Genomic DNA, 12,764 nt, shown 5'->3' with positions numbered 1-12,764 from the left:
AGAGAAGGAGCTAAAGTTCCCAGTCTGGGTAACTCTGCATCAGAGCTTTGACTCAAGTCACCCAGACTCGAAACGTCAGCCCCGTTCTCTCTCCACAGAGGCTGTCAGACCTGCTGAGATTGTCCAGCAGTTTCTGTTTTTGGTGCTAATGTGCTCACACCCAAATCTCTGAACATCAACCTTTACAAGTTTCTTACCTTTCACAAAATAGTCTGCTTTTTAATTCTTACGACCAAAATGAATAACTTCACGCTTTCCGACATTATACCCAATCTGCCATCCTGTTTTCCAATTACTTCACCTGTCTGTATCTCTTTGCAGCCTCTCTAAGTCCTCCCCACAACTTACCTTCTTGCCCACCTTGGTAGCATCCACAAACTAGCATTAGGGAGGATGAGAGTTTCCTGGGTCATACGTTTTAGTGCAGGAAGAGTTCAGGATAACAGATGGGTGGCCATCGGGAAGAGTAAGAAAGGCAGGAAGCCAGAAAGCCTTTGACAAGGTGCCACACAAAAGGTTGCTGCATAAGATAAAGATGCATAGCATTGAGGGTAAAGTAGAGGCATACAAAATGATCAGAGGGTTAGATAGGGTGGACAGCAAGAGCCTTCTCCCGCGGATGGAGGTGGCTAGCACGAGGGGATATAGCCTTAAATTGAGGGGTAATAGATATAGGACAGAGGTCAGAGGTGGGTTTTTTACGCAAAGAGTGGTGAGGCCGTGGAATGCCCTACCTGCAACAGTAGTGAACTCGCCAACATTGAGGGCATTTAAAAATTTATTGGATAAGCATATGGATGATAAGGGCATAGTGTAGGTTAGATGGCCTTTAGTTTTTTTCCATGTCGGTGCAACATCGAGGGCCGAAGGGCCTGTACTGCACTGTATCGTTCTATGTTCTATGTTCTATGTTCTAGTAGCATGGATAGAGGATTGGTTAATTAATAGAAAATGGGGATTAATGGGTGTTTCTCTGGTTGGCAATCAGTAGCTAGTGGTGTCCCTCAGGGATCAGTGTTGGGCCCACAATTGTTCACAATTTACATAGATGACTGGAGTTGGGGACCAAGGGCAATGTGTCCAAGACAACACTAAGATGAGTGGTAAAGCGAAAAGTGCAGAGGATACTGGAAGTCTGCAGAGGGATTTGGATAGGTTAAGTGAATGGGCTAAGGTCTGATAGATGGAATACAATGTTGACAAATGTGAGGTTATCCATTTTGGTAGGAATAACAGCAAAAGGGATTATTATTTAAATGATAAAATATTAAAGCATGCCGCTGTGCAAAGAGACCTGGGTGTGCTAGTGCATGAGTCGCAAAAAGTTGGTTTACAGGTGCAACAGGTGATTAAGAAGGCAAATGGAATTTTGTCCTTCATTGCTAGAGGGATGGAGTTTAAGACTAGGGAGATTATGCTGCAATTGTATAAGGTGTTTGTGAGGCCACACCTGGAGTATTGTGTTCAGTTTTGGTCTCCTTACCGTAGAAAGGACGTACTGGCACTGGAGGGTGTGCAGATGAGATTCACTAGGTTAATCCCAGAGCTGAAGGGGTTGGATTATGAGGAGAGGTTGAGTAGACTGGGACTGTACTCGTTGGAATTTAGAAGGATGAGGGGGGATCTTATAGAAACATTTAAAATTATGAAGGGAATAGATATGATAGATGCGGGCAGGTTGTTTCCACTAGCGGGTGACAGCAGAACTAGGGGGCATAGCCTCAAAATAAGGGGAAGTAGATTTAGGACTGAGTTTAGGAGGAACTTCTTCACCTAAAGGGTTGCGGATCTATGGAATTCCTTGCTCAGTGAAGCAGATGAGGCTCCTTCATTCAATGTTTTAAGATAGAGATAGATATTTTTTTGAAGAATAAAGGGATTAAGGGTTATGGTGTTCAGGCCGGAAAGTGGAGCTGAGTCCACAAAAGATCAGCCATGATCTCATTGAATGGAGGAGCAGGCTCGAGGGGCCTGATGGCCTACTCCTGCTCCTAGTTCTTATGTTCTTATGATTCAGGATGGGGAAGGGCAGAGTGTGGTGTGGTATGTTACTCTGAAACTGGTATTCAGCATTGAAGAATGTTGGGAGTGATGATACCCTGAAGGAGGAGTGCAGCCAGACCATGGCACTAGGTAAGGTAAGATAAAGTCGCCATAGTCCCAGATAACCGTAGGCTACTTTCCCTTTGAGGGGGAGAGCTGACTGGAGCTGAAGATCACCACACCTCAGGCGAGGGGGCAAGGTGGAGAATAACATCATGAATAACATCAGTAGGTATGGGAATTGAACCTGCATCACAAACCAGCTGTTTAGCTGACTGAGCTAAACCATGGTACTAATGGACAAGAAGCTCAATAAGTTCTCTCCAGCTCTGATGAAGAGTTAGCCAGACTTGAAACGTTAGCTCTCTTTTCTCTCCACAGAGGCTGCCACAGGTTTAGCACAGTGGGCAAATCGCTGGATTGTAATGCAGAACACAGCCAGCAGCGCAGGTTCAATACCCGTACCAGCCTCCCTGAACAGGCGCCGGAATGTGGCGACTAGGGGCTTTTCACAGTAACTTCATTGAAGCCTACTTGTGACAAAAAGTGATTATTAGTTTTATTATTACCTGCTGAGATTGTCCAGTATTTTCTGCTTTTGTTTCACGTTTCAGCATCCGCAGTGATTTGCATTTATCTTAAGAAAATAATGCCACTGTTTTTGAAGATTCCACATTCGGGGGACAGACAGGCTGTGACTGTCATTGTGAGCCCAGCATGGTGTGTGGCCTCCCTGTGAAGTGATGTGGCGATGCCGACGTTGGACTGGAGTGAGTACAGTAAGAAATCTTACAACACCAGGTTAAAGTCCAACAGATTTGTTTCGAGTCACTAGCTTTCGGAGCGCTGCTCCTTCCTCAGGTGAATGAAAAGGTAGGTTCCAGAAACACATATATAGATTTGAATGCAAGTCTTTGCAGGTAATTAAGTCTTTACAGATCCATAGAAAGGGGTAACCCCAGGTTAAAGAGGTGTGAATTGTCTCAAGCCAGGACAATAGGTAGGATTTCGCAAGCCCAGGCCAGATGGTGGGGGATGAATGTAATGCGACATGAATCCAAGATCCCTGTTGAGGCCGCACTCATGTGTGCGGAACTTGGCTATAAGTTTCTGCTTGGCGATTTTGTGTGTCGCGCGTCCTGAAGGCCGCCTTGGAGATCGCTTACCCAGAAATCAGAGGCTGAATGCCCTTGACTGCTGAAGTGTTCCCCGACTGGATGGGAACATTCCTGCCTGGCGATTGTCGCGCAATGTCCGTTCAACCATTGTCGCAGCGTCTGCATGGTCTCGCTAATGTACCACGCTTCGGGACATTCCTTCGTGCAGCGTATGAGGTAGACAACATTGGCCGAGTCGCATGAGTATGTACCGCGTACCTGGTGGGTGGTGTTCTCACGTGTAATGGTGGTGCCCATGTCGATAATCTGGCACATCTTGTAGAGATTGCCATGGCAGGGTTGTGTGGTATCGTGGCTGCTGTTCTGAAGGCTGGGTAGTTTGCTGCAAACAATGGTTTGTTTGAGGTTGCGCAGTTGTTTGAAGGCAAGTAGCGGGGGTGTGGGGGTGACCTTGGCAAGATGTTCGTCTTCATTGATGACGTGTTGAAGGCTGTGAAGAATATGTCGTAGTTTCTCCGCTCCGGGGAAGTACTGGATGACGAAGGGTACTCTGTTGGTTGTGTTCCATGTTTGTCTTCTGAGGAGGTAGGTGCGTTTTTTTTCTGTGGCGTGTAGGAACTGTCAATCGATGAGTCGAGCGCCATATCCCGTTCATAGGAGGGCATCTTTCAGCGTCTGTAGATGTCTGTTATGCTCCTCCTCGTCTGAGCAGATCCTGAATGGAGGGCTTGTCCATAGGGAATTGCTTGTTTAGGGTGGAAGCTGGTGAAGGTACTCCATGTGGAGTACATGGGATCCAAGACCTTGGATCCAGACCTTTAGAGCACCCTACGTGCTCTCATCCCACGTACTCCCCGCGTTGGAGATCTCTACTGCCTCCCAAAATACACAAGGCCAACGCACCAGGCCGGCCTATCGTGTCAGGCAATGGGACCCTGTGCGAGAACCTTTCTGGCCACATCGAGGGCATCTTGAAACCCATGCGTACAAGGAACGCCCAGCTTCTGTCGCAACACGACGGACTACCTACAGAAACTCAGCACCCATGGACCAGTTGAACCAGGAACATTCGTCGTCACAGTGGATGTCTCGGCACTCTACACCAGCATCCCCCATGACGACAGCATTGCTGCAACAGCCTCAGTCCTCAACACTGACAACTTCCAATCTCCAGACGCAATTCTGCAACTCATCCGCTTCATTCTAGATCACAACGTCTTCACCTTCGACAACAAGGTCTTCATTTAGACGCACGGAACAGCCATGGGGACCAAATTCGCACCTCAATATGCCAACATCTTCATGCACAAGTTTGAACAAGACTTCCTCACCACACAGGACCTGCAACCAACGTTATGCACCAGATACATTGATAAAAATGTTTTCCTTTGGACCCAGGGCGAAGAATCACTGAAACAACTACACGATGACATCAATAAGTTCCATCCCACCATCAGACTCACCATGGACTACTCTCCAAAATCAGTTGCACTCTTGGACACACTCATCTCCATCAAGAACAGTCACCTCAACAATTCGCTTTTCCGCAAGCTCACGGATAACCTCACGATGCTCCATTTCTCCAGCTTCCACCCTAAATACATTAAAGAAGCCATCCCCTATGGACAAGCTCTCCATATACGCAGGATCTGCTCATAGGAGGAGGAGCGTAACAGACATCTACAGACGCTGAAAGATGCTCTCGTGCAAACGGGATATGGCGCTCGACTCATCGATCGACAGTTCCAACGCACCACAGCAAAAAACCGCACCGACCTCCTCAGAAGACAAACACGGGACACAACCGACAGAGTACCCTTCGTCATCCAGTACTTCCCCGGAGCAAAGAAACTACGACATATTCTTTGCAGCCTTCAACACTCATCGATGAAATTAAACATCTTGCCAAGGTCATCCCCACACCCCCACGACTTGCCTTCAAACAGCCGCGTAACCTCAAACAAACCATTGTTTGCAGCAAATTACCCAGCCTTCAGAACAGCGACCACGACATCACACAACCCTGCCATGGCAATCTCTGCAAGACGTGCCAGATTATCGACATGGGCACCACCATTACACGTGAGAACACCACCCACCAGGTACGCGGTTCATCATCGTGCGACTCGGCCAACGTTGTCTACCTCATACGCTGCAGGAAAGGATGTCCCGAAATGTGGTACATTGGTGAGATCATGCAGACGCTGCGACAATGGATGAATGGACATTGCATGACAATCGCCAGGCAGGAATGTTCCCTTCCAGTTGGGGAACACCTCAGCAATCAAGCGCATTCAGCCTCTGATCTCCGGGTAAGCATTCTCCAAGGCGGCCTTCAGGACACGCGACAATGCAAAATCGCTGAGCAGAAACTTATAGCCAAGTTCCGTACACATGAGTGCGGCCTCAACCGGGACCTTGGATTCATGTCGCATTACATTCACCCCCCACCATCTGGCCTGGGCTTGCGAAATCCTACCAACTGTCCTGGCTTGAGACAATTCACACCTCTTTACCCTGTGATTTTCCCTCCCTCTGGATCTGTAAAGACTTAATTACCTGCAAATGCTCGCATTCTAAGCATTGTCTGACATCTTTAAATTTGTCTATATATATATTTCATTTGTCTATATATATGTTTCTGGAACATACCTCTCCATTCACCTGAGGAAGGAGCAGTGCTCCAAAAGCTAGTGTTTGAAACAAACCTGTTGGACTTTAACCTAGTGTTGTCAGACTTCTTACTGTCCCTGTGAAGTGAAGAGAGGAATAAAGTGCATAAAGAAGTGAGGGACGGTGTTGTGCTGTTTCAAACAGTATCAAAAGTACAGGTACAGGCATTCAAATCCAGCTATCAGAAAATTGGCATCTGCGGAGAGAGAGCCTCTCTCAGGATGGCGATCTTCCACCACGCTGACCCGGAAAAACATCTTGCTGCGGTCCAGCACGGCCGGTGAATGTCGGGAGACCTGGCTACCGGGATCCACCCAGCTCACAACGCCTTGTGAGGTTCAACGCAATCTCACGAGATGTTGCATGGAGAATCCCACCTATCCGAATCCCGGAGGGATCAAGTTTCAGCAAATTAGAGCGAGGCAGTAATCCTCACTCTAATGTGCAGATTCCTGACGTACCTGAGGCTTTGGGATTCAATCCCTTTGTCACGGAGACCTCGGCCGAGTGCCGTTCAGCACTGACGGAACGGCATTAGTGGAGTCTTCAAGGGGATCGGAGGGCCCCAGCTGCATGCCCTTGGGCAGGGTGGTGCCCTGGCACTGCTGGTGTCACCTGGGCACCCTGTCAGTGCCAGCCTGTCACCTTAGCAGTGCCACCTGGGTGCCACCCTCGTACTGCCAAGGTGCTTGTGTTTGCACGATTGGGCCGGGGTGGGCGAGTGGAGCTGGGGGACCAACCTCCCGTGTTGCATTCAGGCTGGGGGGAGGTCTGGGATTTTATTTGTGGGCCAGTGGCACTAATTTATATATTCATTTTGTTTTGTTTCTCACATGTAGATAATATTCATGAGATGCCTCCTATTTACTGCCTGAGACACATTGCCAGAAAAATCGAACCTTCACACTCTGAACTCGAAAACCATCGCCTCGTCCAGACCTCATCCATTGGACTGTAATTGATATCAAGCAGATCGGGATTTCTGTGTCAGCAGGAGGTTTGTCAATGTGACGCCCAGCCTGGTGAGCTGTGATCTGGGAGTTTCCCGGCCTGAGAAGAATGAGCAGGGTCAGGATGAGAGACCAGCTGCACCACAAGCTCTCCTTACACATTGTGAGGGGGGAGCTGATTGCCAAGGCTGCAGCTCAAGGATTTATTCCTGATTCACATCACATTCCTTCTCTTTGGCACGTCATGCTTCCTTGAGCCATGTCCCGCCAACCCTCCCACCACACCTCTACCACAAACAGTCTGACCCTTTCCCACCTAGCTGAACACCCTGCCTCCCTCCGAGCCTGTACATTCCAGACACCCACCTTCTCTTTTGCTTCAAAGCAGTCACTTAGACCATGCGGCCTGAGAAGAAAAGGGGTTGGATTCTCTGATTTTGAGGCTATGTCCTGGTGCCGGAATGGGAACGGTGGCTTTACGACCAAACATTTGGTGCAAAAAGCCACTGATCCTCCATTTGGCTGGAGCCTCGCAGGAAGGCAGCATAGAGCACCCGGCTCTAGCTACCGATACAGCCCGGAGAACTGGGGCAGCACAGTAGCATGGTGGTTAGCATAAATGCTTCACAGCTCCAGGGTCCCAGGTTCGATTCCCGGCTGGGTCACTGTCTGTGTGGAGTCTGCACATCCTCCCCCTGTGTGTGCGTGGGTTTCCTCCGGGTGCTCCGGTTTCCTCCCACAGTCCAAAGATGTGCGGGTTAGGTGGATTGGCCAGGCTAAATTGCCCTTAGTGTGGTAAAAAATAAGGTTAATGGGGGTTGTTGGGTTACTGGGATAGGTATACGTGGGCTTGAGTAGGGTGATCATTGCTCGGCACAACATCGAGGGCCGAAGGGCCTGTTCTGTGCTGTACTGTTCTAATTCTAATTCTAACTGCTGGGTCCGTGGCCGTGCATGCGTACAGCAGCGGCCACACCGTGCAACATGACGCCAGTCGCTCATGGACCCGGCCTGCAAAATAGTGCCCCCCCCTTTGGCTGGCTCGCAAGCCCTGGACCAACCCCCAACAGTGCCCTGGCCCCTGACAAAGTCCCCCTTGCCCGCGGATTGGTCTCCCCTGACTGTGGCGGACTGAGTTCCAGACAGGTAAGACCATGAGAGACCCACGCTGTGGGAACTCAGCCGGTTGGGGTGGAGCATCAGGGGTGGGCCTCAGGCGTGCGGCGAACACGCCGCTTTGGGGGGAGCGGAGCATCGCGAAATGGCGCCGCCCCCGATTTCATCGGAAACAGATATTCTCCATCCGATTTTGTAGTCGACGACAGGAGAATCCCACCCAAGAAGCCTGCAATCCAGGTGGCTGCCATTTCTCCCTGATTCTGAGGGAGTTTGACTCCAGTTACCCTGGTTGGGCCTGATGGCCTGTTTCCATGTAGCAGGATCCATGTAGCTCTGCCCCATGTGCCTCCTGGGCAGGTTGCACAGCCATAGTGGGTGTCTATGACTCTGGTCCCCTCGGAGTCCCATTTCTATGTGTAACACTCGGTGATGGAGAACACACATTGTCAGGTTCTCTCATCTGTACAGAACAGTATTCTCAATGTCTTCCAGAGAAATGCAACATGTGCTGGTGCAAATAACCAACAACAAAACCAAATGACTTGTTTCTTCTGAGTTGCTGATTTTAAATGGTCTGCAGTGAGGAGGTTTAATGACAGGCTCCCTTCTTGTGAAATCTTCATAGGTTTGATTTCTGATTGGAAAAATTCTTTGACCTTCAACAGAACCGGTTATTGACCATAAGACCATAAGACATAGGAGCACAATTAGGCCACTTGGCCTATCGCGTCTGCTCTGCCATTCAATCATGCCTGATATTTTCTCATCCCCAGTCTCCTGCCTTCACCCCATAACCCCTGATCTCCTTATTAATCAAGACCACAGCACAAAGATCTTCCTATTCTGATTCTGATTGTCAACAATACTCAAAACAAGCTCGCTAACAGCAGGGGGCACTCAACTGGAGTTGGTACTGAGGCCAATTCTGATGCTGTAAAGGGAGCTTTACTCTGTATCTAACCCCAAGCTGTACCTGTAAGGGCATGTTTGATGGGGACAGTGTAGAGGGAGCTTTATTCTGTATCTAACCCAGTGCTGTACCTGTCCTGGGAGTGTTTGATGGGGACAGTGTAGAGGGAGCTTTACTCTGTATCTAACCCCAAGCTGTACCTGTCCTGGGCATGTTTGATGGGGACAGTGTAAAGGCAGCTTTATTCTGTATCTAACCCAGTGCTGTACCTGCCCTGGGAGTGTTTGATGGGGACACTAAAGGGGGAGCTTTACTCTGTATCTAACCCCATGCTGTATTGATCCTGGGAGTGTTCGATGGGGACACTGTATAGGAACCCCTGATGCTCTCCATGGCTTAACCTGTCACTTCTCTGCCCTGTTTCCGCAGAAAGTGAAGGCACTTTCTTGGGAGGAGTTTGTGGGGATGGGTGAGAGTGGGTAGGTGGAAGAGAGAGGGGGTGGGTTCAGAGTGATTAACCTGATCTGACAACCTCGTCACAAGCAGAAAGCCAAGGCCAAAGTTAACCAGGAGATAATCTTTATAATGAGATGTTCTGTTTGTACTGTGGCATATCCGCATTGTATGGGTGAATGCACAGTAAAGTTTGTCTGATGATTGTTGAATTAATCCCTTGACGTCTGTAACCATGTACACTTTGCTATAAACAATGCCAGTGGTATTTTTGTTGTTAATTAAAAACGTTACAAAATAAGAACCTAATTGTGTTGATTTTCTCACTTTCTCTCTGGTTACCTGTGTATCGGCCATGGTCCAACAACATCTTGCATTTGTATATCACCTTTAATGTGGTAAAAATACTCCAGTGTTCTTCACTGGAGAATTATCAACCTAAATTTGACACTGAGCACAAGAGGGGGAAAATAGGACAAATGATCAAAACGCTGGCAAAGAGATAAGAGAGCAAAGAACACAGAAAAGTACAGCACAGGAACAGGCCCTTCAGCCCTCCAGGCCTGTGCCGACCATGATGCCCGAAATAAAAATAAAACCTTCTGCCCTTACTTGGTCCAAATCCCTCTATTTCCTCCCTATTCATGTACCCAACAAGCTGCCTTTTAAATGTTGCTAATGTGCCTGCTTCCATCACATCCTCTGTCAGCACGTTCCAGGCATCCACCACTCACTGCATGAAAACCCTACCCTGCACATCTCCCATAAACTTTCCCCCTCTCATCTTGAACCTGTGCCCCCTTGTAATTGATACTGCCACCCTTGGAAAAGGCCTCTGACTATCCTCCCTGTCTATGTCTGTCATAATTTTGTAATCCTCTATCAGGGCAGCACGGTAGCATGGTGGTTAGCATAAATGCTTCACAGCTCCAGGGTCCCAGGTCAGGTTTGATTCCCGGCTGGGTCACTGTCTGTGCGGAGTCTGCACGTCCTCCCCGTGTGTGCGTGGGTTTCCTCCGGGTGCTCCGGTTTTCTCCCACAGTCCAAAGATGTGCGGGTTAGGTGGATTGGCCATGCTAAATTGCCCGTAGTGTCCTGTAAGGTTAGGGGAGGGGGGTTGTTGGGTTACGGGTATAGGGTGGATATGTGGGTTTGAGTAGGGTGATCATTGCTCGGCACAACATCGAGGGCCGAAGGGCCTGTTCTGTGCTGTACTGTTCTATGTTCTAGTTCTCCCCTCAACCTGCACTTTCGAGTGAAAACAATCCTAGTTTATTTAACCTGTTCTCATAGCCAACACCCTCGAAGCCACGCAACATCTTGATGAACCTTTTTGCATTTCCTCCAACGTTTCCACGTCTTTCTAATAATGTGGTGACCAGAAGAGCAGAAAGCCAGACAGAGGGAGAGAAGTCAGGAGTTCAAGATAAGAATTTCTGGCCCAGGCAGCTGAAGCCCTGGTCACCAATGGGGGAGCGATTAAATTCAGTCATGGTCACAAAGCCAGAATGAGAGAGATACAGATATCCCAGAGCATTGTGAAATTGGAGGATTTATACAGATACAGAGGGATTTACAAACAGGGGTGACAGTTTTAATATCTAGGTGTTGCTGGAGTGGGGACCAGTGTAGGACATTGAGCACGGGGTGTCAGTGTAGGTCAGTGAGCATGGGGAGATGGTGTTGGCCAGTCAGCACGGGGAGACAGTGTAGGCCAGTACGCACGGGGAGACAGTGTTGGCCAGTCAGCCCGGGGAGACAGTGTAGGCCAGTGAGCACGGGGAGACAGTGTTGGCTAGTGAGCACGGGGAGACAGTGTAGCCAGTGAGCAGGGGGAGACGGTGTTGGCCAGTCTGCACGAGGAGACAGTGTAGGCCAGTACGCACGGGGAGACAGTGTTGGCCAGTGAGCACGGGGAGACAGTGTAGGCCAGTGAGCAGTGGGAGACTGTGTAGGCCAGTGAGCACGGGGAGACAGTGTAGGCCAGTGAGCAGTGGGAGACTGTGTAGGCCAATGAGCACAGGGAGACGGTGTAGGCCAGGGAGCACGGGGAGACTGTAGGCCAGTGAGCACGGGGAGACAGTGTAGGCCAGTGAGCAGGGGGAGACGGTGAAGACAAGTGAGCAGTGGGAGACAGTGTAGGCCAGTGGGTACGGGGAGACAGTGTAGGCCATTGGGTACGGGGAGACAGTGTAGGCCAGTGGGTACGGGGAGACAGTGTAGGCCAGTGGGTACGGGGAGACAGTGTAGGCCAGTGAGCAGGGGGAGACAGTGTAGGCCAGTGTGCACGGGGAGACAGTGTAGGCCAGTGGGTACGGGGAGACAGTGTAGGCCAGTGGGTACGGGGAGACAGTGTAGACCAGTGAGCAGGGGAGACAGTGTAGGCCAGTGGGTACGGGGAGACAGTGTAGGCCAGTGGGTACGGGGAGACAGTGTGAGGCCAGTGAGCAGGGGGAGACAGTGTAGGCCAGTGAGCACGGGGAGACAGTGTAGGCCAGTGAGCAGGGGGAGACAGTGTAGGCCAGTGTGCACGGGAGACAGTGTAGGCCAGTGAGCACGGCGGGGAGACAGTGTAGGCCAGTGAGCAGTGGGAGTCAGTGTAGGCCAGTGTGCATGGGGAGACAGTGTAGCCAATGAGCACAGGGAGACGGTGTAGGCCAGTGAGCAGGGGGAGACAGTGTAGGCCAGTGAGCATGGGGAGACGGTGTTGGCTAGCCAGCACGGGGAGACGATGTAGGCCAGTGAGCAGGGGGAGACAGTGAAGACAAGTGAGCACGGGGAGACAGTGTAGGCCAGTGAGCAGGGGGAGACAGTGTAGCCCAGTGTGCACGGGGAGACAGTGTAGGCCAGTGGGTACGGGGAGACAGTGTAGGCCAGTGAGCAGGGGGAGACAGTGTAGGCCAGTGAGCACGGGGAGACAGTGTAGGTCAATGACCACAGGGAGACAGTGTAGGCCAATGAGCAGGGGGAGACAGTGTAGGCCAGTGAGCAGTGGGAGTCAGTGTAGGCCAGTGGGTACGGGGAGACAGTGTAGGCCAGTGTGCACGGGGAGACAGTGTAGGCCAGTGAGCAGTGGGAGACAGTGTAGGCCAGTGAGCACGGGGAGACTGTGTAGGCCAATGAGCACAGGGAGAGAGTGTAGGCCAATGAGCACAGGGAGAGAGTGTAGGCCAATGAGCACAGGGAGACGGTGTAGGCCAGTGAGCAGGGGGAGACAGTGTAGGCTAGTGAGCAGGGGGTGACAGTGTAGGCCAGTGAGCAGGGGGAGACAATGTAGGCTAGTGAGCAGGGGGAGACAGTGTAGGCCAGTGAGCACAGGGAGACGGTGTAGGCCAGTGAGTATGGGGAGACAGTGTAGGCCAGTGAGCAGGGGGAGACAGTGCAGGCCAGTGAGCAGGGGGAGACGGTGTAGGCCAGTGAGCCGGGGGAGACGGTGTAGGCCAGTGAGCAGGGGGAGACAGTGTAGGCCAGTGAGCACAGGGAGACGGTGTAGGCCAG

The 12,764-nt window shown here is 50.6% G+C and overlaps 1 protein-coding gene across 2 annotated transcripts in view; it reads left to right on the top strand.

The window, feature by feature from the left end:
• LOC119953733 (Usher syndrome type-1G protein homolog) overlaps positions 1–7,387 on the top strand; it is a 57,630-nt gene extending 50,243 nt beyond the window's left edge. For both annotated transcript variants that reach the window (XR_005458087.1, XM_038778296.1), the window contains exon 3: positions 6,674–7,387. Coding sequence is in view for 1 of the 2 variants with exons in the window: in XM_038778296.1 (XP_038634224.1) it covers positions 6,674–6,677 (4 nt within the window). In the remaining variant the exon portion in view is untranslated. The remainder of the gene's footprint in view (positions 1–6,673) is intronic.
• Positions 7,388–12,764: the final 5,377 nt, after the last annotated feature.

The sequence above is a fragment of the Scyliorhinus canicula genome, chromosome 18 (genome assembly GCF_902713615.1).
Source record: "Scyliorhinus canicula chromosome 18, sScyCan1.1, whole genome shotgun sequence".
In the NCBI taxonomy this organism is placed as follows: Eukaryota; Metazoa; Chordata; class Chondrichthyes; order Carcharhiniformes; family Scyliorhinidae; genus Scyliorhinus; species Scyliorhinus canicula.
Note: the sequence above shows the minus strand (reverse complement) of the source record. Positions and strands in the feature narration are given on the sequence as shown.